Source organism: Podarcis raffonei, chromosome 2 (assembly GCF_027172205.1).
Source record: "Podarcis raffonei isolate rPodRaf1 chromosome 2, rPodRaf1.pri, whole genome shotgun sequence".
NCBI lineage: Eukaryota > Metazoa > Chordata > Lepidosauria > Squamata > Lacertidae > Podarcis > Podarcis raffonei.
The window spans coordinates 61,992,461-62,018,622 of NC_070603.1; the positions used below are offsets into that span (position 1 = coordinate 61,992,461).

A 26,162-nucleotide genomic window follows, 5' to 3' on the forward strand; every position below is an offset into this window, starting at 1 on the left:
ACTAATTATACCAGTGGATCCGACAGTGTCCACAATGCCAGGCCAAAAGGTTGAAGAAGAGGCATCAAATCACAGCAGAGCACAGGCTAATTAAGAACATAAAAGCAGCCACAGTGGACCACTGCCTCTGGAAGGCTTGCAATCAGGACATGAAAAAGTAATCCTCTCCTGTTGTTGACCTCCAGGAACTGCAAGTTTCATACATTCATCATAACTAATATCCATTGATAGACTTGTCCTCTGTGAGATGTGTCTAATATACTTTTAAAGCTATGAAAACTAGTAGCTATTATCTCCTCTAGTGCCAGTGAATTCCATCAATTAATTTTTCATTGTGTGAAGAAATACTTCCTTTCGTCTGTTCTAAAGCTACCAGTCAATTTCATTGGAGGACCAGCACAATATCCTCAAATAAATCACTTCTTTCCCCCTCACACCATAACCTACACCCTACCACTGAATATCAGGCCCTGTCCTCTCTACAGAGCTCCACATTCTGGGTTATGGGATTGAGTTCTCTTAGGAGTATTACAAAATTTTGAGAGAGTGATGGAATGTTGGAGACTGGCTTTTATAAATAAAGGTTGTAGAAAAGAATCAGAAAACCCAGTCAAGAACATTTTGCAGTCAATAGTCTCTTTAACTGCATAGTGTTTGGTTGTACAATAGTTAAATATAAACATACTGAGCTCACACAACAGCCAATAGCTTACTATGGTTAAACAATACTATTCAAGAACATGAAGATAATTTGGCTCAAGTAAACTGGTATTTTGTCAAAAGGAAATTTTCAGCAAAACACAACTAAATCTGAATGATGTTTAAGAAACTTTAATTCACAATAGTGCAGAAGTTGTAAAGTGTAGATAGATGAAAGGATCTGTGGAAATACAGATACAATCCCATAACAGTAAATAGGAAAGGTTAATATAATAGGAAAGAGAATTCCAGTTAAAAATACAAAGCACAAACAGTAAAAGAACTTGTACACAATTAATAAAATCAGCCCACTACTACAGGCAACCAACATACTAAAAATAACTTAAATGCTATACATTTGTGTATATATAAATACTTTGTATTTAGAACTAAGGCAGCACTCCTATGCATATATACCAAGGAATAAATCCTACTGATTTCAGAGGGACTTACTTCTGAGTAAACATGTATGGATTCAGGCTGCATGTATAGTGTTGACTTATTCACAGTAACTCAAAAGTTATATACATATATTGCACAGTCGTAGAAATAGAAAAACTGTTCATTAACCATTTGTAAACAATGCTTTTTCTTCCTTTCTTTGGCAATTTTATTATTTCAGCGATGTGGCAAGAGCACTTAGGTGCAAGGCAAGTAACAAATATTTAAAGGCACATTAAAGATCACATTAAAAAATAACAAAACATTCCGAAATACTTTCCAGTTAGCAACAGATCCATTGTACTGGTTTGTGGTTTCCACAGCCCCAAATCCCACTGAAGTAAACAGAATTATGTTTACTTTGCTTTGTAGAATCAGCATCATCAAAAGATGTCTCACTGACAGAAATTCAATTTTGGATTATGGGTAACAAATATTCTACTGTGCAATGCTTATTCCACAGTCACAGATTTTGCCAAATTCCTCGGAAAATCCACCTGAGGAAAAGAAAAGAAAATTATCCTCAATTCAATTTATAGGAGGCTTTTTCATTTAAGAAATTCATGTGCATCACTCAGTAAAACAGACTAAAAATAATCACCATACTAGCTGTATTCCTCCCCAAATTCTGAGAATGTATATGGAAATACAACCACAGATAGCTGCATCCCTTCCCAGCTGGCTTTGCATGACCACTTTCCCTTGACCACTTCTCCCTTCTGTATTCTCTCTACTGCCGTATTTGAACCATAACCCTGGGTCTCTGCTTCTTTCCCTACTTTCCTTCTGACCTTTCCGGCTATGGATCGTCCCTATAGATAATCTAGCAAAATTATCATCAAAATGTGAGAAAATGTATGATAACTGAGAGAGATTACATTGAAACTGTGTAGTGTAATTGATCGTGTACACTGTTAACCTGTGATTTAAAAGCAAATATGCCCCAGTTGTAAAGCTCCCAAGGCACGGAAAAAAATTTAAAACAAATGTTAGAGAACCAATAGAAGGTTAAAAAACAAGCCAGCAACAGCAATTAAAACAGATTAAGCATTATGCATAAAATGAAAGTATTCACTGGCAATGGAGTTTTGGCACCAGACAATCCTTGGGTATGGCATCCCATGGTCAGAACAACAAAACTGACAGGACCCTTTCTTCATTTAGCATCCACCTAAACTCTGAAGGTGGAGCACCTTTGTATCCTATCAGTGACTGACATCACTGTTGTGTAGCAGCAGCAGCTCACACAGGGGGCAGAGCCAGAATGCTTGCTTCCCAGCTGCTGAGTTGCTCACTGCCACTCATTGAGAGGGGTGGGGCAAGGCAAAGGGGAGGCTGGCATGTCGCACAGGCATCTGCTGCAAACCGCTCCTTATAGCTTGGATAATGGGAATGTGCATGTCAAGAAAAATGGCATGCGCTCCAAAACTATTTTTGTAATTGTGTAAACTTGTTTTCTACGCTTTTAGTATTTGGTGCTTATGTTGCAGTGTAAAAGTAAATTAAATTTGATTTGCACTGAATTTCCATCTTAAGAGAGCACAACTAGGTCTTTGTTTAAATTCTATGTAATCATTCTTGTTTCAAGTCTGAAGAAACAGGGGAAGTGTCCAAGTGTGTTTGTATAAGTGCTTTAATTGGAGTGCCTAAATATAGAAGTAACTTACATCATATCCTCTGAGAACAGCCAGGTGGAATGAAAGCAGCTGTAGAGGGATAACACTCAAAACTCCTTGCAGGCAATCAACGTTCTGTGGAAGCTCAATAGTTTTGTAAGCAAATTTTGAGCTCTCTGTGTCTTCTCTAGAACACAATATAACAGGGCGGCCCTGCAAAGCAAGAAATCAAAGTTGATTCAAGGTTACATTTTCATTTCATCTATATTTTGCTGCGCATTTCAGACATTTTGCCAACATGCAGCAATTAATGTCAGCTAAATTTTAAGTTGAAAGCCATTTTGCATATCTCTGTAAACCACGGTGGTATATATTTTATAATACAACTGTATATAAATATTTTTATAAATTAAATAAACAAATTTCATTAAAAATACTGAAGTCTTTCACAATAATTATATATACACAATAAAAACCATGTAAGAACTAACATCGCAGAACACCTGCTAACTATTACCCACTCCGTGTATTTTAATTGTTATGCCTTGAAGCTTATGCAGACAAGTTAGTATGGAAGACCAGTGCCAAACCTCTACTGGAAAAAAACATTCCATAGGTTTACTGATGATGTAACATTTCCAAACCCATGGGATGGGCCATTAAAAAAAATCCCTACTTTCTCCCTTTCTTTCCAGAAAAATACTAAATAAATAAATAAAAGGCCTTTGGAAAATTGAAATGTGTGCAAACCAAACCAAATGTTAATCAAATCAAACCAAATGTTATGTACAACCTAAGAACATGAAATGTATTTTCCTAGTTCTAGCATAATATGCTTGCAGCAGTGTCTTCTGAGCACATGTTTCCCTAGGCTGAAAATGTCCAGAGGAGCAACAGCTGCTGAGAGACAGTTTCCACCTCATCTTATATCCAAAGCTTTGTTCACTATAGTTCTAATGGCCAATTAAAGATACCTTATGTAGTGGTTATGGGATGTGGGTGGCGCTGTGGTCTAAACCACTGAGCCTCTTGGGCTTGCCAATCAGAAGGTCGGCAGCTTGAATCCCCGCAACGGGGTGAGCTCCCATTGTTCGGTCCCAGTTCCTGCCAACCCAGCAGTTTGAAAGCACGTCAAAGTGCAAGTAGGTAAATAGGTACCGCTTCGGTGGGAAGGTAAACGGCGTTTCCATGCGCTGCTCTGGTTTCGCCAGAAGCGGCTTAGTCATGCTGGCCACATGACCCGGAAAGCTGTCTACGGACAAACGCTGCCTCCCTCGGCCTGTAAAGCGAGATGAGCGCCGCAACCTCAGAGTCGCCTGCGACTGGACTTAACTGTCAGGGATCCTTTACCTTTTTTATGTAGTGGTTATCGCTGTATCATTTGACAGCAATTCCATTATTTGTGAATAGTGTGAAGACTGGTTGCTTTTGTCTGTCCTTAATCTCTATACTCAATCTATTTCATTAAATTATTCCAAGTCCTAGAGTTACTGAGATAAGGGGGGAAAGGAAATCTCTTTCCATGTCCTCCAAACCATACATATAGAATCATAGAGTTGGAAGGGACCCCAAGGGTCATACTGTCCAATCCCCCGCAATGCAGGAATCTCAGCTAAAGCATCCATGACAGATTGAGTTTATTGTGAATGGGAAGCCTCCATTCCCTATGGCCATTTTGTTGCCCTTTCTGACCTCACAGTTCTAGTTTCTCTTGCCTATGACTACCCTTCATAATGATCATCTTGCAGGAAATGCACAGGCGATCTAGTCCTAAAAGTGACGTGCTTACTAGGCAATTTACCTGGCGAGCAGTGACCTGCTGTAGAGCATTCTGGCACTTTGTGAAACAGGGATCCTTCATAATGATCATGATAACTGGCATCTGCTTATCTATAAGAGCCAAGGGCCCATGCTTCAATTCCCCAGCCAGAATGCCTTCAGAGTGCATATATGTAATCTCCTTGATTTTCTGCAAAGCAAATGGAACAAGATCACAACCAAAGCACTGGGATAATAAAAAAGCATTTATTACGTTCAAAAATAATTAAGCGCAAGTAGGTAAAACTGACAGATGTTGGAATCCAAAAGACACTTTCATTGTGCCCAAAGTCCCACAGGCAACATTTCACAAGTTATGTGGTTCTTTGGATCCTGACCTATGTGCACGTATGGTTCCCATGCCCATATGCAAAACAGGAAGATCAGAGATGCCTTAAATCTAAGATCATAAACGCCACCTTTATTCAGTTCAAAGTATGTTGTTTGAGGTTTCCTGCACACGTCTTGATTTAATTAACGGAAGCTGCAAGGCAGCAATAGCTGATGTACTGAACTCAAAATGAGAAAAAAGTGAAACATCTACACCTCTTTGTTCAGTAACACAGCTCTTAAGAGTTTTTTGAAACAAAACCCATCAGATACGCAATCCCCCACCCCCTGAAAAGAAGACATTTTAATCGGTTGGATCCAGACTTTGCCTTCCATGGGAGGAAGGACTCTTTCTGTCCATGGAAGGCTTTATATATGCAAAAACCTAATGTATGCAAAAATGTTTCACTTACAGATGTAACCATATTTAATTATGTACTTATTTAACATATTCCTAAATTGCCCATCTGCTGATCTCGGGTTGGGGTAAAATACAGGCAAGTATTCCAGGTAAAACAATAAAAACAAACAACATCCAATTATGCCAAACAAAGAACAGGAAAAATATCACAAATAAAACTGAGATTATGAATTCATACCAATGCACCTTCCAAGCAAGTGGCATAGTTGTAGCCACGACCCATAACCAAAAGTGATCGCTGTTTATATAGTTCAAGTGCCAGATCATGTATCTTCTCATCCAAGGACAGTACTTCCTTGATCATCTCTGCCAACAGGTTAAAACCAATAATTATTTACGGTATTACAGAGCCAACCATTTCAAAAGTAGTAAAGCAGAAGATGTGGCCAGGATTGCATGAATTCAGATTGAGCAGCTTTAATTTTATTTACTAGCAAAGCACAGTGTTTTGCTCCTTTAAAAAAAAAAGATACACAGGGCCATTTTGAATAAAGATATGGAAAATTATTTTCAGTCAGTCCCTATGCTGAACACTCAATAGCTTTTAAACACATCTGCGAATACAGAGGATGATTTAAAAATCAATTTGGGGAATGATTTGAGACATTAAACAAGAGGCTATTCCATTTTATCTCTAAACTGTTTTCTCAATTGTTATTTTTTCCCTGAAGGTTCTGAACTCAATACAGTACAAACTGGAGCTATGACAGTAAAATATGAGCACCTCAAAATATAATGTTGGATTAAAAATGGTTAACTTAATTTTTAAAAAATAAAAGCTATGGATATTCCTTACTCACATAATAATTTGAAAAACGTTCTACATATCCCGTTTGAAATGGCCCACATATTCTTGAATTTTAGCATTCCCATATATCTATATATCTATATATCATTTGAACGGTAAAAACATGCATACCAGGTAATGACTTCAGACCGCTTATGATTTCTTGTCTTCTGTTTTGCAAGGAAATTCTGTCTTCTGACATCATCAGACCAAACATTACAAGAGAGATGAACTGGCTGGTATATGCCTGAAGATTTTTAAAAAGACATTAATTTGGCTTGCTTCATGTTTGCTACCTAAACTACCTGCCTCAGCAAAATAATTTCTTACATTACGATGGAGTGGGAAGGGCTACAGGTCAGCGGCAGATCACATGTTTTACACTGAGAAGATGCCAGGTTCAATTCCTGACATCTCTAAGTAGAGCTGCAAAATACTCTTCCTGAAACCCCGGAGAACCACTTCCAATCAGTGCTGACAATACTGAGAAGGATAAACCCATTAGTGGTCTGACATGGCAGCATCCTACAGTGTCATAAAACATGGTGCTCTAGCACCATGCAAGGCTATTATTCCAGCAATCTATGCAGAAATGTCTAGGCCTATGATCTGGTCAAAGAAAAACCCCCAGCAATGACAGTGCATATCAGTTACCTTTGTGCTTGCCACCCCAATCTCAGGCCCAGCATTGATATGCACACCACAGTCTGTGTCCCTGGATATTGAGCTTCCAACAGTATTTGTAATTCCAACTGTCAAAGCTCGGCGATCCTTACAGTACCGCAAAGCCATCAACGTATCAGCAGTTTCCCCTTCAATAAAAGAACAGATTGACATTTATGCTTCATTCAGAATTGCAGCAGAATTATTAACCTATCATATAAAGTCAGAAGAGATTGACTTGAAAAGGTTGTATAGCTAGAAATGTATAACCCATTCATAGAAGAACCTGGTGGACTGGCATTTCCATACTGTTTCACCCCTTCTGAGTTGGTGATATTGACACAATTTGTAGTTTCTTGGTTCAGAATATGAAGCAATGTTTTAAATACAAGCTGAGCAGTATGATCCTCAGGCTCTCCTCCAGATTGCTTTTTAAGAACTTCTCCTGCCCATCCACCCAGCTGCTGGTGCACTGTTGAAAGCCAGAGGAAAACCCCTCCTACACCAGGAATCTAAGGTCTGGAGCCATAGGAAAAATAGTGCAGTGTAGTAAGCTGGAGTGTCATACTACATCATCTTTTGAGGATAAATCTGGGCTGGGCGTAGAACAGTGTATACCAAGCTGAGCTACTTGGAGGAAAAGAGGGTTTAAAAAAAATGTATCAATAGCCATTTGGATTAATTGTCCAAATCAAATGCACCAGATCAGACGATAGAATGAGAATGTACTTTAGTCCTCCTTGACCCTTTCAGACTGGTTCATGGTACCTTTAGGTTTCATCTACAAAATTTTGCAGATCACATGCTTAAATTGCAACGAAGAGACTTGTAGTACCTTAAAGAAAATGAACACATTTTCATTTCGCATAAGCCCTTGTGGACCAGAGTCCACTTCATCAGATGCATAATTATCTTAAATTGGCAGGAAGATAAATGGCAGGAAATTGTAAAAAGAGGAGCCAAACAGCAAGGAAATGAAGACACACAGACTGTGAAAATTCAATTCAATCTTAAATTATCACCGTTATTATTCACAGCAACAGTAATTGGTGATTCAAGCAATTGCTAACTGGCACCTGTAGCGAACCGAAAACCATTATCCTTATTCATGCCCAGATTTACTATATTAAAACGAAGCTTCATTATTAGGTCTAATTTAGCTATTTCATACTTATGTTGTGCCCATCTTGACAGAAGAGCCTTGAAGTCTTTGTTCCTCTATCCTGAAAACACTCGTACCAATTTACATGTTCTCCCTTTGACCTCAACCTGAGTGTTGCCTGACAGAAAATGTGCATCCTTTAGGACAACTTTGTTCTAATTAGGTTGATGAGATACTTAAAACTTAAATAAAAAGAATGGAGTAATTGGGAGTGACTAATGTTTGCTTATACTGTATCTTCTATTTCCTGGAATATTATCATTGTGTAAGCCCCATTGTCCATTGTTAGCAGCAACAAAAAGAAAAACACCACAGCAAAAATAGCACAGGGACAAAAAGAGGCAAACCTGAAGTTAGTGCCAAATGGAAAACTCACTGGACTGAGAAAGCCTAATACATTTTGATAGTGTTTTTCTTCCTCAGAAGCAGCATTCCTCTCTGGTGGGAAACCTGTGACCCTCCAGATGTTGTGGGATTACTATTCTCGCCAGCCCCAGCTGGTATGGCCAATGGGGCAACCCAATCAGATGGGCAGGGTACAAATAAATTAGTTAGTAGTTGTAGTAGTAGTAGTAGTAGTAGTAGTAGTAGTAATGAAGCCCAGCAACAATGGGAGGGCTACACATTCCCCACCTCTGCTCTGTGCTCTCCTGCTATACCACAAAAGAAGCATTTAAGATTTCTCTCTCTATTTGGCACCAGTTCTTTTGCGTCTCACTGTTAAGAGATAACTTGAGGTATAGTGTCACTCTGCTGCCAAGTGGTTCTTTAGTTAATAAAGGAGGGTTCTGACCTAACTTATCTACACCGTTATCTAATTGCCTCACCAGATACACTCTGCTTATTACATCCTCTACAAACTCTGAAAAGCCTGCTTTTTCCTTTGCAGTACATGATCAACAGAGAAATCTTACAGCCTTGGCATAGGAATGCTATTTCCCTTTTAACACATAAAGCGAATTAGAGTAGTCATAGAATGTTATTTTATATTTCTACTGTGATATGCTTGTAGCAGTTGACATACAAAGCTCAGCTGGTAAAAAGGATTCAAAAATGTAGCCAGGAATCTATCACCTAGGTATGGAGAAAGGGACTGGGACATAGACTCAGGATGAAATCAGGTATGCCTGATCTCACTTGAGAGTGTAAAAAACTATTCCAGACTGGCTCTGAAGCTGTCACCAGCTCATGATAGATCTGAAAACCAAATAAAAAGCTTTGCCAAGATTAACATACAGCATAGATTAAAGCTCACCGGACTGACTGATGAAAAAGCACACATCGTCTCTAAAGACAGGGGTATTCCGATCTAGAAAATCACTGGCAAGTTCCACCATCACAGGTAACTCAGTTAGTTCCTCCAAAACTTGACGGGTCTGTAACCAACATAAAGATAGTAGAGCAAACTTCAGTCTTAACAAAATAAAGCACACTTAAAATTATCCTTAAAGTAGCTTTAGATCAATTTCTAGTATTTCTAAAATGAATAGCTATTCTGTAAAGTTATACAGCATATGCACAATGCATTTCTTGTGCAGAAATAAACTATATTTGCCGAGATCACAAGTGAGGAGAGTGGTGTTGCGTTTACATCCCACTTGTGGTAAATGCTGACCACTGTAAGAAAAGGATGCTGGATTAGATGAGCTTTTGATCCAATCCAGCAAAACTCTTCTTATTTTTGTAGGGCATGTTAGATTATGGGTGGTTATTTTATTTTATTTATGCATTTATTTATTTATATTTATTTATTTAAAGATATGGTGAGCATCTTTGGTGGCATGCTTCTGTCAGCAATTAAAAGCATTCTTTCTTACCAAGGCATCTACTGAACACTCTTCTCTTTTTCTGCCATGTTAACCTGTCTATTTTTTTTTTTTTTTGAAGTAGCAGGCAGGCAGTGGGGTACAGCAGCAGAATGGAGCGGGGGGAGAGAATTACTTCTTGCTCTTCCTTCCCAGAACCACCCTTCCTCCCTGTGGGCTGAGGCAGGAGGGTCTACTCCAGTGCTGGATTTAAGGTTGTGTGGGCAGTTTCCCAAGAGCCGAGGGAGCGCAAAATAACAACAACAACAACAACAACAACAACAACTATATTTATCCAGGTACCTACCGAGAAGATCCATTAAAAAAGCAACTGTACTGAAAGGAATTATTGTGAAAATAAGAAATAATTTGGGGGGATGGGAGAGAGGCCAAATTTTGTCCTCGCTCAGGATGCCATATTATCAAAGCCCATCCCTGTCTAATCTATGAGGTCCATGTCAGTGCACTTCAGGCACTGTTTGACGCTCCCCAGGTCCCTTCAGCCTCTTTTCAGTCAGCTTCTCAGCCAGGACATCAGTTAAGCCTAGTCCACAGTCCTGCACCTCTCTCACACTGCCCACCGCCAAGCATTTTCTCCCTGCTTGTCTTAGCTAGGACTCCACCCACTACTCTATCTGCTATGTCTTCTTCCTGAGTAATAAGGAGTTCTGAGGCCTCAAGGCTGTCCCTCATCCCAGCTGTTTCTGATATGCCTTATCAAGTCACTTAGCAGGGAGGGGAAGCGGTCTATGTTGTCTGCCCACAGGCTCTTTACCCAGCCATCCTCTACCAGCAAGTCTTGTTGTCTGGAGGCTGTATTCTATCTCTAACCAAGCAGGAAACACAGGGTACAGCAAGGCCACCCCTAAGTGTCTTTCACAGCTTCTGCCCTGGTATGCAGCAGCAACACAGAGAACACGAGGTCAGGTGAGCTCTGCACCCAACCTCACCAAACACAACTGGGTTTATTATGGTATATTTATGCAGGTCCAATGTATTTTTATTGAGCACCACTTAGTGAAAACTGATCAATAAACCTTTTATAAATAAAATAAGAATAGAAAAGCAAAATCCCTGCAGCCATACATTTCCATTATCTTTCTTACATGTTCAAGAGTATACTGAACTTACAGCAACTGCAGCGTGAAAACTGGTTCCGCAACCAATGATTATTAATCGTCTGCATCTTCTGATTTCTTTCAAATGGTCCTTCAAGCCACCTAAAAGAACTGTAGTTTCCATGAAACAGAAACAAGGAGTTATCTTTAGTTCAGAGTAGGTTGCTAAAAAAAAAAAGAGTAGTGGCAATGTTGAGTGGAATTAAAATTTCCCCCATGTTACCTGTGTTGCTCTCAAAGTTCACCCTTCCTCTCATGGTATTGAAAACAGACTCCGGTTGTTCAAATATTTCCTTTTGCATGAAAGCACTGAAGTTCCCTGTTTTTATAAAACATGACTAGTTAAGTTTCAGACTGCCTTTCTTATTACTGTTCAAATGAGGCTTGAATTTGCAGCAAGAATAACCTAGCACAGAACAGCAATTTCAACAAAAGTCAAAACTGTTGCTGGCAAAAGATTGGGCAAAGAATGCAGAAGGGGTTATGGGAATTCACTTCGTTATAAATATTAAATTCTCCTAAACAATAACAAAGCTTAATTAAAGATGAAGTTCATCTGATTTGGTGGCTGAAGGGCATTAGGGTGAGGCAGAGGGCTATGGATCAACTGCCTCCACAAACAAGACACCAGTGGAAATGCCTCCATGCTCTGTGCTAAGACTCCACTGGCTTTTCTACTTCCACCCTCTCCTCCTAAACTGTGCTCCTGCCAGCAGACTGGGTGGGGGCAGAGCTCTGCGTCTCCAGATTTCTAGCCCTTGTGAAGGAGATGTTGCAAGCACAAATGAAAGTATTAACAGGAATTTAACTTCTTTGGTGACGTAGCACAACTCCGTCATGTCATTCTAACCACCCAGGTTGCGGAATGTGTTTCCTTAGGCACATCTGCTAGGTGCAAGTGCAACTGATAACTTGCTGCCTATTAAAAAGCCACCTTGTTCACACTCGCATCTGCCAGCTACTGAATTTTCTGCCTATGTTTATTTACTGTTCATTGCTTAGATGCTTTACATGTTTCGAACAACATCATACTAATATTAATTGTTTTTATTAAATTTTCTTTATAGAAGTACACTTGAGGCCTCAAATATCAGCAGGACCAGTTTACAGCTCTGGGGAAACACCAGCTTCTAGAAATGAAGTATCATTATTGTCATTATTTTTAAACTGTCTTTTTTCCTCCCTGCCCATCTCTAGCGCTGTTCCTGTGGCTAAGGTTTGACCAGAAAGGCACCTGGTTTCTAATGGATAAATGTTTTCTTCATATGCCCTTGGACCAGCAAGCTCGTTCAGCCGCCCTTACCTTTCATGATTTGCTGCAGTTCCATCTGCAAAGTCTGTATGATCCGAGATGGGTCATCGCTAGCGCAACGTTCTAGCCGATGAATAGAAAGCTTCCCTTCAGCCACTGCTGCAATGTCATCGTCTTCTAGAAAGATTACTCTGTTGGTGTGTTCAATTATAGCACTACAAACAAGAATGCAAAATCAGCTAAGTTACAGAATCTCCATTTAAATTTGTTCTATTTGCATGTGCAAGTCTAAGAGTAAAAAGGAGCTTGGAATATGTACTCCCCACATCTTGGTCACAACTCAAAGATGGGAAAGTTGCAACACCAAATGAGCATTTGGTAGTCAAGTTCTAGAAAGGCTCTCACATTCAAAATGTCAGCTCCAGCCAGCATGGCCAATGCCAGAGATGATGGGAAGTGTATTCAAGAGGCAATGTCTGAAGGGTTATAGGTTAGCCATGCCTGGATTAGAAGCTGCAGCCAGCAGCAGCCTGTCCCACTGATTTACATTTCTCCATTGAATTACAAGGGTAGGGTAAATAACCAAACTGATCCTGCTAACATAGATCACACATATTTTTCAGTTACCTTGCATCTGATGCAAAGAAAAATTCAACCGCTTTATCTCCAACAGCATGAAGGCAGGTAGAACTATCTAGTCTTTTCATTCGTGTTTTGCATCGATTCTTTACATTTTCAATGTTGCCTGCCAATTAAAAAACACACACACACAACTGTGAAGATTGAGTCATTATCTAGATCAAGTTGAAATACAGAATTACATAATTTTAAAACAAGTGTAGCAAAGGTTTGTCCTCCTACTTCCTCACAATCTGCCCCCAAAATATGGCCTGGGTTTCCACTCAATGCTCCAGAACGGATTTGGGGATGCACACAGGAGGAGGGGTGCTATCAGTAATCCTTGTGCTGATGCAAATATTTCACTGCCCTAAATGTCTACCTGTGGAGTTTCTAGTGACATGAGCATTTCTGTGTGTGTTTAATGAACTCACTTCTTCAACAATTCTGTAACAAAAGTAAGACCTGTATGGTTATAATGCTTTAATAACTTACATGTTCTATATAGGACAGGGATTTGTTCGGTGGAAAGCTTAGATTCACTTCGAACTCCAATAAGTAGTGGACTCCCCCTCCTGTCAAATAATGAAACAACAGGCAAATTAGTTATAAAACTTTTATTAAGGATAAACTGAATTTTTCAAACAAAAAATATCTACTAGAAATCTTTCCTGTGTGCTTGTCTATTAATATGGACCCCACCAAATGCAAAAAACCCTCTTAAAACTATCACGTATAAAAAACCCACACAGCTTTACATATATCATCAGCTTCTATTACACAGTAATGGACACTAAATACTTTTACTAACCTGGTAGCAATAGCTTCCCCTGGGTAGTGGATACTTTTGAAAACCAGTGCAAAAGCTCCTTCCTGCGAGGGGGAAAATTAAACATTAGTAGGTTGGAGGTGGGGAGGAGGATGGCATGGATGATAGTTACACACAGGGTAAGATCCTGTCTTATTATCTCTAATGACCCTTTGAGAAAAAATGAATCTTTTGTCAATCGGCATCAAGAATTGTCAGAAACAAAAGATTATCACAAAATGAGGAGGTCAAAAATGCACAAGTCAGCAATGCTAAACACACGTGTGGGGCTAATCCCCATTAAATTTAGTCAGGTTAGAGTAAATATTGAGTAAAGAGAGAGGAAGGAATGAACTGTCCCAAACAATGATGGAAGAAAATGTACCTTTACTCTACACATTCAGCTTTGGGATCTATGGTCCCAGGGCTATTAAACTAACAAGGAAGTTTAGAAATCTTTTAACTGGTGCAATAACTTTTCATCTGAGAACTATAGAGGAGGAAGACAAGATATGGTAAATGGCAAGATTGTGCTCTGGTTATTGCAGTTTGATATTTCTGAAGGAAAAGAAAATCATTGTGCTCAGAAATATTACAGTTTCCTCTATTTCTTCTGGGTTTGCACCTCACTTAACCAGCAGGCACAGGGCAGGTATGTAACAAGATGGTATTTTTATTAAAAACGAAAGCAAAATAAAACATGGAATTGAAAGAATTCTTTAAAGTTTCCCCAACGGAACAAAACTAAGTAGTTATTTCCACATTTTAACTTCATACATGAAAATTAAGTTTCATATTGTCTTAAACATTATTTATTATAGGAAATAAAGAGAGAAAATTTCCCACTCACCAGCTGATGAATGACTCTCTCAACCAAGACAGAAAAACTTATATCTTCAGACTCCCGGTTGTCATACACATATTTGATCAGCTTTGGAATGGTTTCAGTATCTGTTTCAGATTCAAACTCGTAACCTTTGGTCTCCTGGAATAGTGGGGTGTTTTTTAAAAAAGAAAATGTTTAGATCCATGTGTCACCATCAGGATTTTAAGACTACATACAGCATAATCAGGTGTCATCTACGGTTTCAATCACAATTACCATCATTTCTATCACCTACCAAAAATCACATAGAGAAACTTCATTTAGACTGCAATCCTATAAACACTTGCCTGATCATAAGCCCCACTGAACTAGGTACAAATGGTTTCATTAAGCCAAGGTTTGGCTTAGCGCATTGTGAGAACAAGGCCATAGAGCAAAAGCTAACCAGACCACAGAGCTGAAATGGCACACACACATTTTGGGACATCCAGTTGTTTTCAGCTTACCAAAAACTTCCTTAGGTCTTTGTAATTTGTAATGATCCCATTATGGATAACGACAAATTCTGAAAGAAATAGGAAAACACACAAAAAAGAGTTGAGCTTTATTCAGTAACAGCTTAATTCAATCAAAGATTTAAAGCTGGAACCTTTTCTAAATAGCATTTTAAATCAGCAAAGTGCTTTACATTATTTTCCTCTTTCAGTGACTGTCGGGCTGCTGTCACTAGATTTTTGGTAACGAAAACACAGTGTGTTAAGGGGTTTTGTAGGAATTCCAGTCTGATTTGTGAATGGAATCCTGGCATTCTAGCCTCAGCTGCTTCAGATTCCCTAATTTCATGAATCCTTGGAGCTGCACCTTTGCAAAACCACAACATTCCTTTGTGTAAGAAGAAAAAATATCTGATGTAATCATCAACCTTATCTAATACGCACAAGCAATTCATTTCAGTCTACTGGTTTCAAAAGTTGTTTCTGGGAATTTCTAATCTGGTGTAACTCCAGATTGTTTTAGAAGGTACCTACCGTTACTTTTATCTGATCGTTGTGGGTGACTGTTCACTGCGTTTGGTGCTCCATGGGTTGCCCAGCGAGTGTGAGCAATACCAAAATGTGTCTCGAAGTCTGCCTTTAAGTCTAGACCATCTTGTTCTGTATACAAAATCAAACCCATACACACACAAATCAATCCCAACAACTTTTAACTCAAATTATAGCCACAAAAATATGTAACTAACAGAGTCTTAACTTTCTATTTAATTATAAAAGGGAGACAATTTGTAAATTCTAAACTGTGTGGAAGTATTTGCTTCTATACTTTCAATAAACCACATGATACTGGGCTGTCCATATTATATTGGCTGCATTTATTTCATCAGTACCAACAGAAGGGAGTTCTTTTTTAAAATGAATGGATTTTCTTGAAATTTGCACAAAAAAATACAAAGATTAATATCGGCTACCTTTTCGCCAAGCCTAAAAAGCTAATCTAAATAAAAATACCTAACAGAACTAGAGAGAAGAAATTGGGGGGGGGGGGAGATGAAGGGAGGAAAAAGAGGGAAAGAAAAAAAAACAGTAAAAAAGAGAACTTCCAGTTCTTAATATGTCAGCTAGATAGGGAGAATTATTTAACATAGCCACTCCAAGATAACACCCAGAAAATCCACCTTCTATAAACCAACATTATTATCTTCAATCCTCAAACCCTGATATCATTAAGTTCTTTTTCTTTTTCATGCATAAAGTCTGTAAGAAGGTTCCAATCTTTAGTAAATGCTGGCAGTGATTTTCCCCAGATTAAAAATGTCAATTTCGCCATCTCAGCTAAGTCCAGTAATTCCTCCACTGTAGCTAATGATGAATTTTTCTCAATAGGAGAGAGTTCTGATGACATCATATACACCATGGGTGCCCAAACTTTTTTCAAAGAGGGCCAGATTTGATGCATGAGGGCCGAGAAAAGTTGTTGAGCTTTTTTTTTAGGATTGATTGAAGTTGCTGAGCTTTTCTTAGGATTTTACCCCAGGTAACACCTCAGGTTACAAACACTTCAGGTTACAGATTCCGCTAACCAGGGAGGCCTCATTAGCTAAAGTGGTACCTCAGGTTAAGAACGGTTTCAGGTTAAAAACAGACCTCCGGAATGAATTAAGTTCGTAACCCTAGATACCACTATACTGCCACAGGGGCCGGATTAAATCGACCGGTGGGCGAGATTAGGCCCCCCGAAATGGACTTTGGACATGCCTGATACACAAACCACCACAGTCCACAAAGAAGAGCAATTGATATGCTAGCTTAGAGGTGGGGAACTTCAGCCTGAGCCCTTGCGCTGGTTGTTAGTTGGGCTTGTTAGTTGAATCCCCCCTTTCTACTCACTATGCAGCTCCTCATCAAGAGCCTTCACTTTTCCTCTTTTCTTGACCAATTTAATGTACCTTTCCTTATCTTCATTATCATTCCCATCAATTGCAACACCTGAAATACAGAACACAACTTATCGTACAGTCTAAGTTAACACATACAATTGCTAACAAAGCCAGATGAATGTTTAGGCAACTGGTGTTGAGGTAAAGCATTTGTATTGCTCATCGTACCTTAGCCCTAATGATTTAAAAGCAGCAAAATTTCATGAGGGCACTGGGTGGAGGAATACCTCTACCTACTAAATAAAATAAGCAGCCCAATGTAAGGATGTTTGGATTGTTCTGCCAAGCTCTAATTATCATTGATGGCTATATCTGCATCTCATTGCCATTCAACTCCCACCTTAAAATCTTCTCCTTTATGCACCTGCCAGCTAAGATGTCATGTTATGCATCTGATGAACTGAACCAGAGTCCACAAAAGCTTATGCCATAATAAATTTATTAGCATTTAAAGTGCCACAAGACTCTTTTGTTCTTCTTACAGTATGAGACCAACTTGGCCACTGCTATGGAAATTTTGAACAACAGGATTGTTCACATACCTGCAGAGTCATATCCCCTGTATTCTAGTCTCTGTAGCCCTTTTATGAGAGTTTCAAATATCTCCTTCCTGGTCCGAGGCACCCTGTAGTTCAGATACGCAAAGATTCCTGTTGGGTATTGAAAAGAAGAATGATAAGCTGGTACTTTAATATGTTTACACAACATACTCAGAAGCACATATAAAGTCTTATAAACTCGAAGGGCTACATTTTACGACAAATCCTACAAGGCTTAATCCCATCACTGTAAAGGTTTGGGAGTTTGTCTTGTTACTCAGATGAAGTTTGTTAAGCAACAACCTTTAGAATGGGGCAACCCAATCCAATAATTCATAAAGTGTTGCACAATTTTAGTCAGTATCAAGGATTTAATTTATTTGAGTGACATTCCCAGGTTACGACACCAATTAACGGGTTGCTTTATGACTGGCACACTTGTCAACTGACTGATCAAATTACTGTCAACTGACCAATAAATTAACCTACTATTTGATCATGGTCAAATATTTCATGAAGTCAAGAACACTAACTGAGATGGAAACTTACTGCATATTATAGTGTATTGTCATTTGTTACCATGGCCAGGGAACAGTTTCATGCTTAACAGTTAAACTAACTTGTTTTTGTAATTAGCATCATATCAAACAGGTTGATGCTTAACAGACAATCCCAATCCTTAAATAAGCCATGCTGGAGAGGGTTTGGATGAGGTGCCCACCTACTCAAACAGTGGGTAGGTAGAAGAAACCGCCAACATTACCCTACTGCCAATAGCCAGCAGCATTTTGGGGGCAGGTGGGGGTCAAAGCTGGATCCTTTTTTGCTGCTCTTTGCTACTTCAGATTGGTAGGTGCTGTAACTAAAAGCCAATTTCCCTTCCCTACAGCATTCCCTTAAGCCACAGCTTTGTACCTTTTTTCTTGGCCAAATAAAATTAATGCTTTACAAACAGTTGGCAATTATTTGACAATATCTGACCAGTCAGTTGACAAAATAATTTCAACTGGTCTGAATTCCCAGCCCTAATTTATTCAAACATCCCTTCAGAATGTGAGGTGTATTAATTTCACTGATCTTTTCCCACTTTTCTTTTCCATTTTTATTCTTCATCCCAGGTATGCAATCTTTCCAATGTTGGTACTCCTTTGGAGATATCTTACAGATTGGTTACAACAGATGTGGGCAAGAGTTGGGCAAGCATATAATTGATTATGTACCTGAAAACTTGGGTATACTCCCTTGTTTGTAATCTGTTTTGTTATGGTTAATTCCCCCCCTTTTTGGTATTGTACATAAAATGAAATTATAAATAAACAAATGAGTATAAATGAGAAACTGTGTATCATTTAGTATCCACATCTGAAGCTATACATGTCATGTCAAATATGTATTATCTGACACCAAGAAGGATTTGTACTTTTGGAGCAAAAGTTCTCTCAAAAGAAGATGTGCAAAGCAGATATTGTTACAACAGACCTGAAAAGGAAAACTTTTTAGAATATAACTGGGATTTCACAAAGCCTTTACGTAACAACCCCCAGCCCAATGTATTGAAGACTTGTGTTTTTGTTTGGTTTTCTGTTAAAACATATCAATTATAACTCTTGCTTACAAATAGTAACATTAAAAAGTTGCCCCGAGGCAGCAAGAAAGTCTGTTAAATTTATGGCTATTAACATTTTTTCCATGTGCTCAGCTCAAATTCTCTGCTACTTTTCCAGAGAAGTGTTTTAAACATTTCTGCATATCCTCATTTTTAAGAAAAGAAATGACCCTTTTGCTGCTTTCCGAACCAGTGCTTTACAACATGTATCTTTCAAGACCTGTCAGATTTCCTACATTGAGGCATCAGGTCTTTATGTGTATTATCACTTCAGGGAAGGCCTGTTTTGAGGGATCTGTCCACAATGCAGCCAGTGTCCTGTGTTTGGTAAAGGTTCCTTGTTTATACTGAACTCTAGCACTGCTACTATTCATGCATACCAGGAGACTCAGAAGCCACTAGAGACTTCACTGAAAATGATAGCAGAGCCTGGGCTGCCAAGGAATATATTACAGATTCTTTGGGTCATGGGAAAGAAATTTTCCTTTCAAGCACACACATTCTATTGTGCCTTCTATTAACTTATTAACTGCTCACTTTCACACACAAGGAGGCCAAAAATTCCCAGCACAGAGTCAATACCATTAAATGTCAATGGGCTTGCATGCTCTTAACGCCATGCTAGACTGTAGCCAAACCCTCTACTGCTTGTTAAACTCATTCCCCTTCTCACATACTTCCTCCCACAAACAGATTGTCCTCTCTCTTCTAATTGGGTTTATGTGCTGCTCAGCTGGACACTGTGAGGGCATTAGGAGCTGTTTAGAAAAAGCCTATATTTTGGAGCAAGTCAGTATGAATTTGGTAGTGATCAGGCAGGAACCTGAACTTCAGTAGCTGATATAGAGTTTTTAGAGAGGCAAAAATAAGTACTGTGGTACCTCGGGTTACATACGCTTCAAGTTACAGATGTTTCAGGTTACAGACTCTGCTAACCCAGAAATAATACCTCGGGTTAAGAACTTTGCTTCAGGATGAGAACAGAAATTGTGCTCCGGCAGCGCGGCAGCAGCAGGAGGCCCCATTAGCTAAAGTGGTGCTTCAGGTTAAGAACAGTTTCAGGTTAAGTACGGACCTCCAGAACGAATTAAGTACTTAACCTGAGGTACCACTGTATTTGCTTTTTAAAAAATAAGTATTGCTACAATGTGTCACAAACGTTACAAAATCTAAACCAGACCTCTTCCTTTCCTGAAACTTAAGAATCTGTTGTTGTTCCATCATAATTATTTTTAAAATAAAACAAAACGTAAGTTTGTTTTTGGCCTGAGCTTCTAGCACAAATTGCAAATACAGTTTTAAGTTTCATTTATTGCTAATGCCATTTTATGAGTGGCAGAATTAGCAAGGGGGGGGGAGCTTGAAACTGAGTGATTATTTTTTCAAGTATACGTTGGTGATAGCAAAAACAGTGATGTGTCTTGCAGCAACTTGGAGACAAACAAAACGTGGCACAAGCTTATGTGGACAGAGCTATAGGAAACAACCACAGACTGAACCATGTTTTGAGTTTTACTGAGTTTTATTGAGTTGTACAATAAACCTGTTATTGTTAACTAGACCATTTCCCTTTTGACCTCATTATCCCCACTTATTTTCTTCTTAGACCCTACTTCCCAGCCAAAGCTCCCAAAAGCACAGCTTCATGTTACAGCCTTCGGCATGCTGTTGTCTTTATCATGCAGGAGATAACAGATGACATTAAGTACTCCTACTTACAGCTGACTTAATCATTTGGTTTGATTGAAGAAAAACTGAAAAGAATCAGGTTGCTTTTAAAGGATCGCACAGAAGGAATTCTGTACAGGAAAAGACTCAAGTTACAAAGGCGGGTGAGGGAAAGAGCCTTCATGCTTTGTGCTGGCACTTAATAAACTGAAGTTCCAGCAAAATAAAATAAAATAAAATAAAATAAAATAAAAATTCCTTCCAGTAGCACCTTAAGAGACCAACTAAGTTCGTTATTGGTATGAGCTTTCATGTGCATGCACACTTCTTCAAGCAGAGAGTCAGCTAGAAGTTGCACAAGCTCATCTTTGTTTAAAACAGTTCCCTTTATCTCTCATCAAGGCTTTGAAATTCTTGCTTCCTCTTTGAGGAATGCAACTGGTGGGTAAAGAAAGGGTCATTGAGAGTTTTCCAGTGGGGAAATTCCTCAAGAAACGTCAGAACTTGTAAGTTTACCAGGATCAAGATAGGGGTGTCTCATAGTTTGAGACGAATGAGTCAACACTCCACTCCTTCAGCTTTTAAATATGTACTGCCTTAGAGCATTATAGACCTACCATTTATCTTCCACACTGGAAAGGGTATTCTGCAGCAGTAATTCTATTTGATTATGCTCCCACTCTAGCTACTTTGTCTCTCTGTGGTTCATAGAAAATAGTCCATCTTCAAGTGTACTGATGTCTTCCTGCCATTCTATAATCTCAGAACTGCAGTTTTGTATTAGTAAAGGCAAAGGGACCCCTGATCATTAGGTCCAGTCATGGCCGACTCTGGGGTTGCGGCGCTCATCTTGTTTATTGGCCAAGGGAGCTGGCGTACAGCTTCTGGGTCATGTGGCCAGCATGACTAAGCCGCTTCTGGCAAACCAGGAAACGTCGTTTACCTTCCCGCCAGAGCAGTACCTATTTATCTACTTGCACTGGGGTGCTTTCGAACTGCTAGGTTGGCCGGAGCAGGGACCAAGCAATGGGAGCTCACCCCATCGCAGGGATTCAAACTGCCGACCTTCTGATCGGCAAGTCCTAGGCTCTGTGGTTTAGATCACAGCGCCACCGGCGTCCCATCCAGTTTTGTATTATCATGGAGTTAATTTGACAAACTGATTAGTCCCCAATACTTCAGTTGCAGCTGTGCACCATTTCCAGGCATGTTACTGAACCCTAAGCTTTAATCCAGTTAAATAGCTTTTAAAAAGTCGTTACTCACATTCTCTCAACAGTCATTAGTATTACTGCTACAGAGAATCCTCATGTTCAGAGGCAGTACCTTCAGAACAGAGATGCGAAACCCATAGCCCTCCAGATGATACTGAAGCCCACTCCCATGTTCCCTAATTGCTGGTCCTGCTGGCAAAAGTTGGAGTCCTACACCTGGACATTCGTAGGTTTCTCATATCTGCTTGGATTTCAGATGCTGGAGGGCCTTCAAACCCCCATTTGAAAACTTCACAGAAACATCTTCCAAGATCAGGCTTCACCAACCTGGTGCCCTCCACATGTTTTGGACTACTATCCATATCCGCCCCAGCCAGCATGGCAAAAGGTTGGCAAAGGTCAGCCTTGAAAGAACCACCTGTAAAAATGCTGGCTTAGGAAATCTGCAGGTAAGTCTTTAAAAAAGGGATCCACAGTCAGACTTTTTTCTCATTTCTCCCTTATTTCATGGAGCTCATGTTTAAGTCTTCCACAAGAGATTGTCACAAAAATCCACCTTGTCCAATCTGGCTTTGTACTAAAAGAGCTTCTATGAATGTTTACAATGGGGGCGGGGGGACCCAATGGCTAAAATGTTTTGATTTGAAAGACAGTTAAATTGATATTTTAATCTACTCCTAGATGATACCTGATGGGTGCTTATTTTCTCTGTTTAAAATTATATTTTACCTCTCTGATTATTATTTTTTGGGGGGAGGGGGGTTATTGGGTTATTCTTGTTTTTATTTTGATTATGTATTTTGTGTTTTTAATATTGTGATTTTATCCCGTGAACGGCCCTGAGACCTGTGGGTATAGGGCAGCATATGAATTCAATAAATAATAATAATAAATAATATACAATGGAAGAAGCAACATCGCCAAAAGCAAGCAAGCTACAGCTGTGTTCTCAGGACTGAACAAGGTTGTCAACCTCTGTTAAAAGTTTTTAAAATATATGGCATTTTAATGTATTATATGTTTTGAATTTTTCTTTTGAAAAATAATTATGCTTTTAGAACTTCTTATATAACCATGCTTATTTCGCCAAGAGTATTTTAAAGGAATTTCAGCTACAAGCAGGAATCTTTCACTCCCCACTTCCAGTGACATTTTTGGAACAGTGTTCTTATTTACATATTCATTTTGCATCACCAAAATTGCCTGGTTGCTATGGCAGCAGTGAAGGGTGTTAGAAAGGCTGAGTGCACTGAAATCACATACTTGTTGTTACTTCACACTGAGTCAGCTATACCACTCCTTAGTTAAAACTTAGTTGAACAGTGTAATATCCCTGTTTCCTGCTCTACAACCACAGATGCATTGCTTTTAGTATTTAGTATTATTTCAATTTCTGGTTACAAAATCTTGAATTGTTAACCACAGGTAATATGGGTCATTCCTGATAAGATCTTCTTTAGCGCAGAAGAGTCGCTTAATGAAATTCAGGTGGAACAGAATCTTCTTAAACTGATAAAATAAGGCACTTTTTGTCCTCCTTTCAAAGATAACACATTGCTTTGACTGCGACGGTGGGTGATTTCCTGTTCTGAATGTACAAATCTGAAGCAGGCCATCTCCTTTCAGCTTTGGAATTAATAATGTCCAACCCAATTCTCAGACATAGGCTCGGGCATTTATTCCATACCGATTTATTCCATTCCTTTTTACTTGACTTAACATATCCTTCAGCATCCTTGGATTTTGTTTCTTTTAAGGGTAATTATCCTAAAGCAATTCTCATTTGCTCAGATGTTCTGAAACAGCAATTATATCATAAGGAATTGCAGGCACAGTTTTAGAGATCTGCTCATATATAGCCATTCTGCATATGGTAGGCCCTTTTATGAGTCTTATGCTGCTATCACACCAACAGTTTAGCCATTTTCAGATGTTCAAAAGTGTATTCGATGAATGCGCATGACGGGGGGGGGCATAATGGTAGCAGGCTCCTCCTCCTCCCTCCCAGGGTAAATGAATACAAGAGACCATATGTGCAGAGGGCTCTGTTCTTGTAAACAGGGGCCGTGTGCCACCACCGATGCACATACAATGAACATTCTTTTTAAAAACATTTGACTAAGGAAGGCTATTGTCTGAAAGGTGCAATTCCATGTTTCCTAGCACTGGTTGAACAGTGATGCACAAAAGTGACTTGTGCCCAAGCTGTACCGAGTCAGATGACCCATTTACCATGAACACAGGGCAATCCAGGAAGGGAAAGTTCCTGGCCATGTGATTTCATGAGCCTTTAAATGGCAATCCTTTGGTCTTTGCTTTGTGGCGCCAAGATCTCCCCACGTCTTTACTTGCTTGTTACAAGGGGGCATGAACTGAACATTTCAAATGTTGCCGTCTGCCAGTGTCCCATTGAAAGAAAGCCCTCAAAATACATTTTAACCATGTAGGGCAGGTCAGCATCTTCGACCAGAAAACCTCTTTTTATGACTTGTTCAGATTTTCTTCCAAGTAGGAAGGAGACGCTAACTGTTACCAATGCAAGGGAAACTATTACTCAGAAACATTTGCACGGAAGGACATTAATGTCAATTAAAAATACATTTTGCAAGTCTTTCTGTAATTTCAGTTACTGTACCTGGAGCATTTAAAGGACCAAGATTGGGGGGGGGGGAGGGAGAGAGAGAAGAGAAAGAGAGATAAAGGGAGAGAGAGAGAAAGTTCCTCTTGTCCCCCTTTGCTGAGAGAGCTAAGTTTAACAGCTCGGCTTTGCTCTCATAAAGAGCATGGAGCGTTAAACTCCTCCATAAGCAAACAAACAAAACCTCCGGAGGAGGGAAGCCAGGGCAGAGCATAATGCTACTACGGTCGCCTTGCAGCTCAATGGCTACCCGGAGGAAGCAGAGGGCACAGCAATAAAAGCATCCGGATGGCGAAGGGTGGGGGGGACTTGACTGGGAAAGGAAGCGCTAAGCATCTCTTTCTGGGGGGAGGCGAGGTCAGGGTTTCAGTTCATTCCCCTTTCTGACTCCCTAGAAAATAATACGGCTCTGCTTCCACAAAATCTACACAGGTCCCCCTCCCCGCAAAAATGGAAGGCCCCCTTTGTATGGTTAGAACAGCAGCAAGGCATGCCAAGTCTCCCTTTGCAAAGTGTCCCCCCCCCACCTCTCCGAGTGGATCTGCCCGCAGCCCTTTTCCATGATGCCTGGGCTCCCTCGCGCTCCGCATCTAGAAGCGCAACAAAGCAGCCTCCGGGGCTCGCTCCCTCACTCACCGCACATGGCCGATGCTCGCTCGTCCGCCCGCGCTCGCGCAAGAAACCCTCCTTTCCTCTCGCCGTCTCCCTTCGGGTACCAGCAAAGCACGCCGAGCGCAGCAACGCCTCGCTCCTCCGCCGGCCCCTTTTATAACGTGCCTTGGACCAGCCCCCTCGGCGGGTTCATTGGCTGAACGCGCAAGAAGGGAGTTCAGCGCCGTGTGGGGGGCGGGGGACGGGGGGGTCCCCGCTTCTGGCCGTCGCCCTCTCCTGTGGGCCCGAGCGCAGACGGGGCGAGAGGCGCAGGCGCGGACCCTTCGCGGCCTCGGCGCTTCCCTCCTGGCTTGCAGCAGCCTCAGGGCACCTTCAACCGGCGTGGCGACTCTGCAGTGAGTTGAAGGCGCCCGGTAGCGATGGAGGGAGGCGGGCGTGCCTCTTACTCGCTGCTAGTGGGTTTCATAGACAACGCAGGTCTCTTCCGGGGTGTCTTCGTCTCACAACAACAACCCCGTAAAATACGTGAGGCTGAGAAAGTAGCATAGGAACATAGCTGTCAACTTTCCCCTTTTCTTGCGAGGAATCCTATTCGGAATAAGGGAATTTCCCTTTAAAAAAAGGCAATCGTTGACAGCTATGCATAGGAAGCTGAGCTGAGGCCTCATCCGTGCTCTTTAACACAGTCAGTCTTCTTGGGCCCATTTTGTTCTCTGAGTAGAACCCCAAGATTTACGAAGCAAGGCCGAGTGCAAAAGACAAAGGATTAAGGAGCAGGGTTGATCTTTTGAGCACATTTTCTGCCTAGGGGTTTTGTTTCCAGTGCCAGAATGAACAGGGGACACAGTCCTTTCACACAACAGGCCACACCTGATGTGATTTCTTCATTTCAGCTGCCTAATTTAGGCATGAAAAAGTTGTTTGGTTACTGCTGCTGTTCAACACTTGGGTGTCAAAAGCCTGTGCTGTTCTGCAGCAAATCACCCAGAGATCTACATTTTGCATCCTGATCAACATTCTGCCTCACCTCTGGTCTGTCCTGACTATCCATGGATCTGGATTTCAGTGACAGATTCAGTGACAGAAC

At 40.3% G+C, this 26,162-nt stretch overlaps 1 protein-coding gene across 2 annotated transcripts; it reads right to left on the reverse strand.

Annotated features, from left to right (window-relative positions):
* Positions 1–815: 815 nt before the first annotated feature.
* GFPT2 (glutamine-fructose-6-phosphate transaminase 2) lies at positions 816–25,334 on the reverse strand. Of its 2 annotated transcripts, XM_053376950.1 has the most exons (19): positions 25,100–25,332; positions 17,341–17,448; positions 16,749–16,847; positions 15,393–15,518; positions 14,871–14,929; positions 14,389–14,523; positions 13,542–13,603; positions 13,226–13,305; positions 12,740–12,857; positions 12,164–12,327; positions 11,084–11,179; positions 10,874–10,971; positions 9,193–9,313; positions 6,767–6,924; positions 6,245–6,359; positions 5,504–5,631; positions 4,558–4,725; positions 2,808–2,969; positions 816–1,637 (listed from the first exon to the last, which is right to left on the reverse strand). In XM_053376950.1, exons 1-19 carry the CDS (start codon positions 25,104–25,106, stop codon positions 1,593–1,595), a joined length of 2,049 nt encoding a protein of 682 aa, XP_053232925.1. In that variant the 5' UTR covers positions 25,107–25,332; the 3' UTR covers positions 816–1,592. The 2 variants fall into 2 exon arrangements, with proteins under 2 accessions (XP_053232925.1, XP_053232926.1); XM_053376951.1 differs by lacking the exon at positions 11,084–11,179 and having other exon boundaries at positions 25,100–25,334.
* Positions 25,335–26,162: the final 828 nt, after the last annotated feature.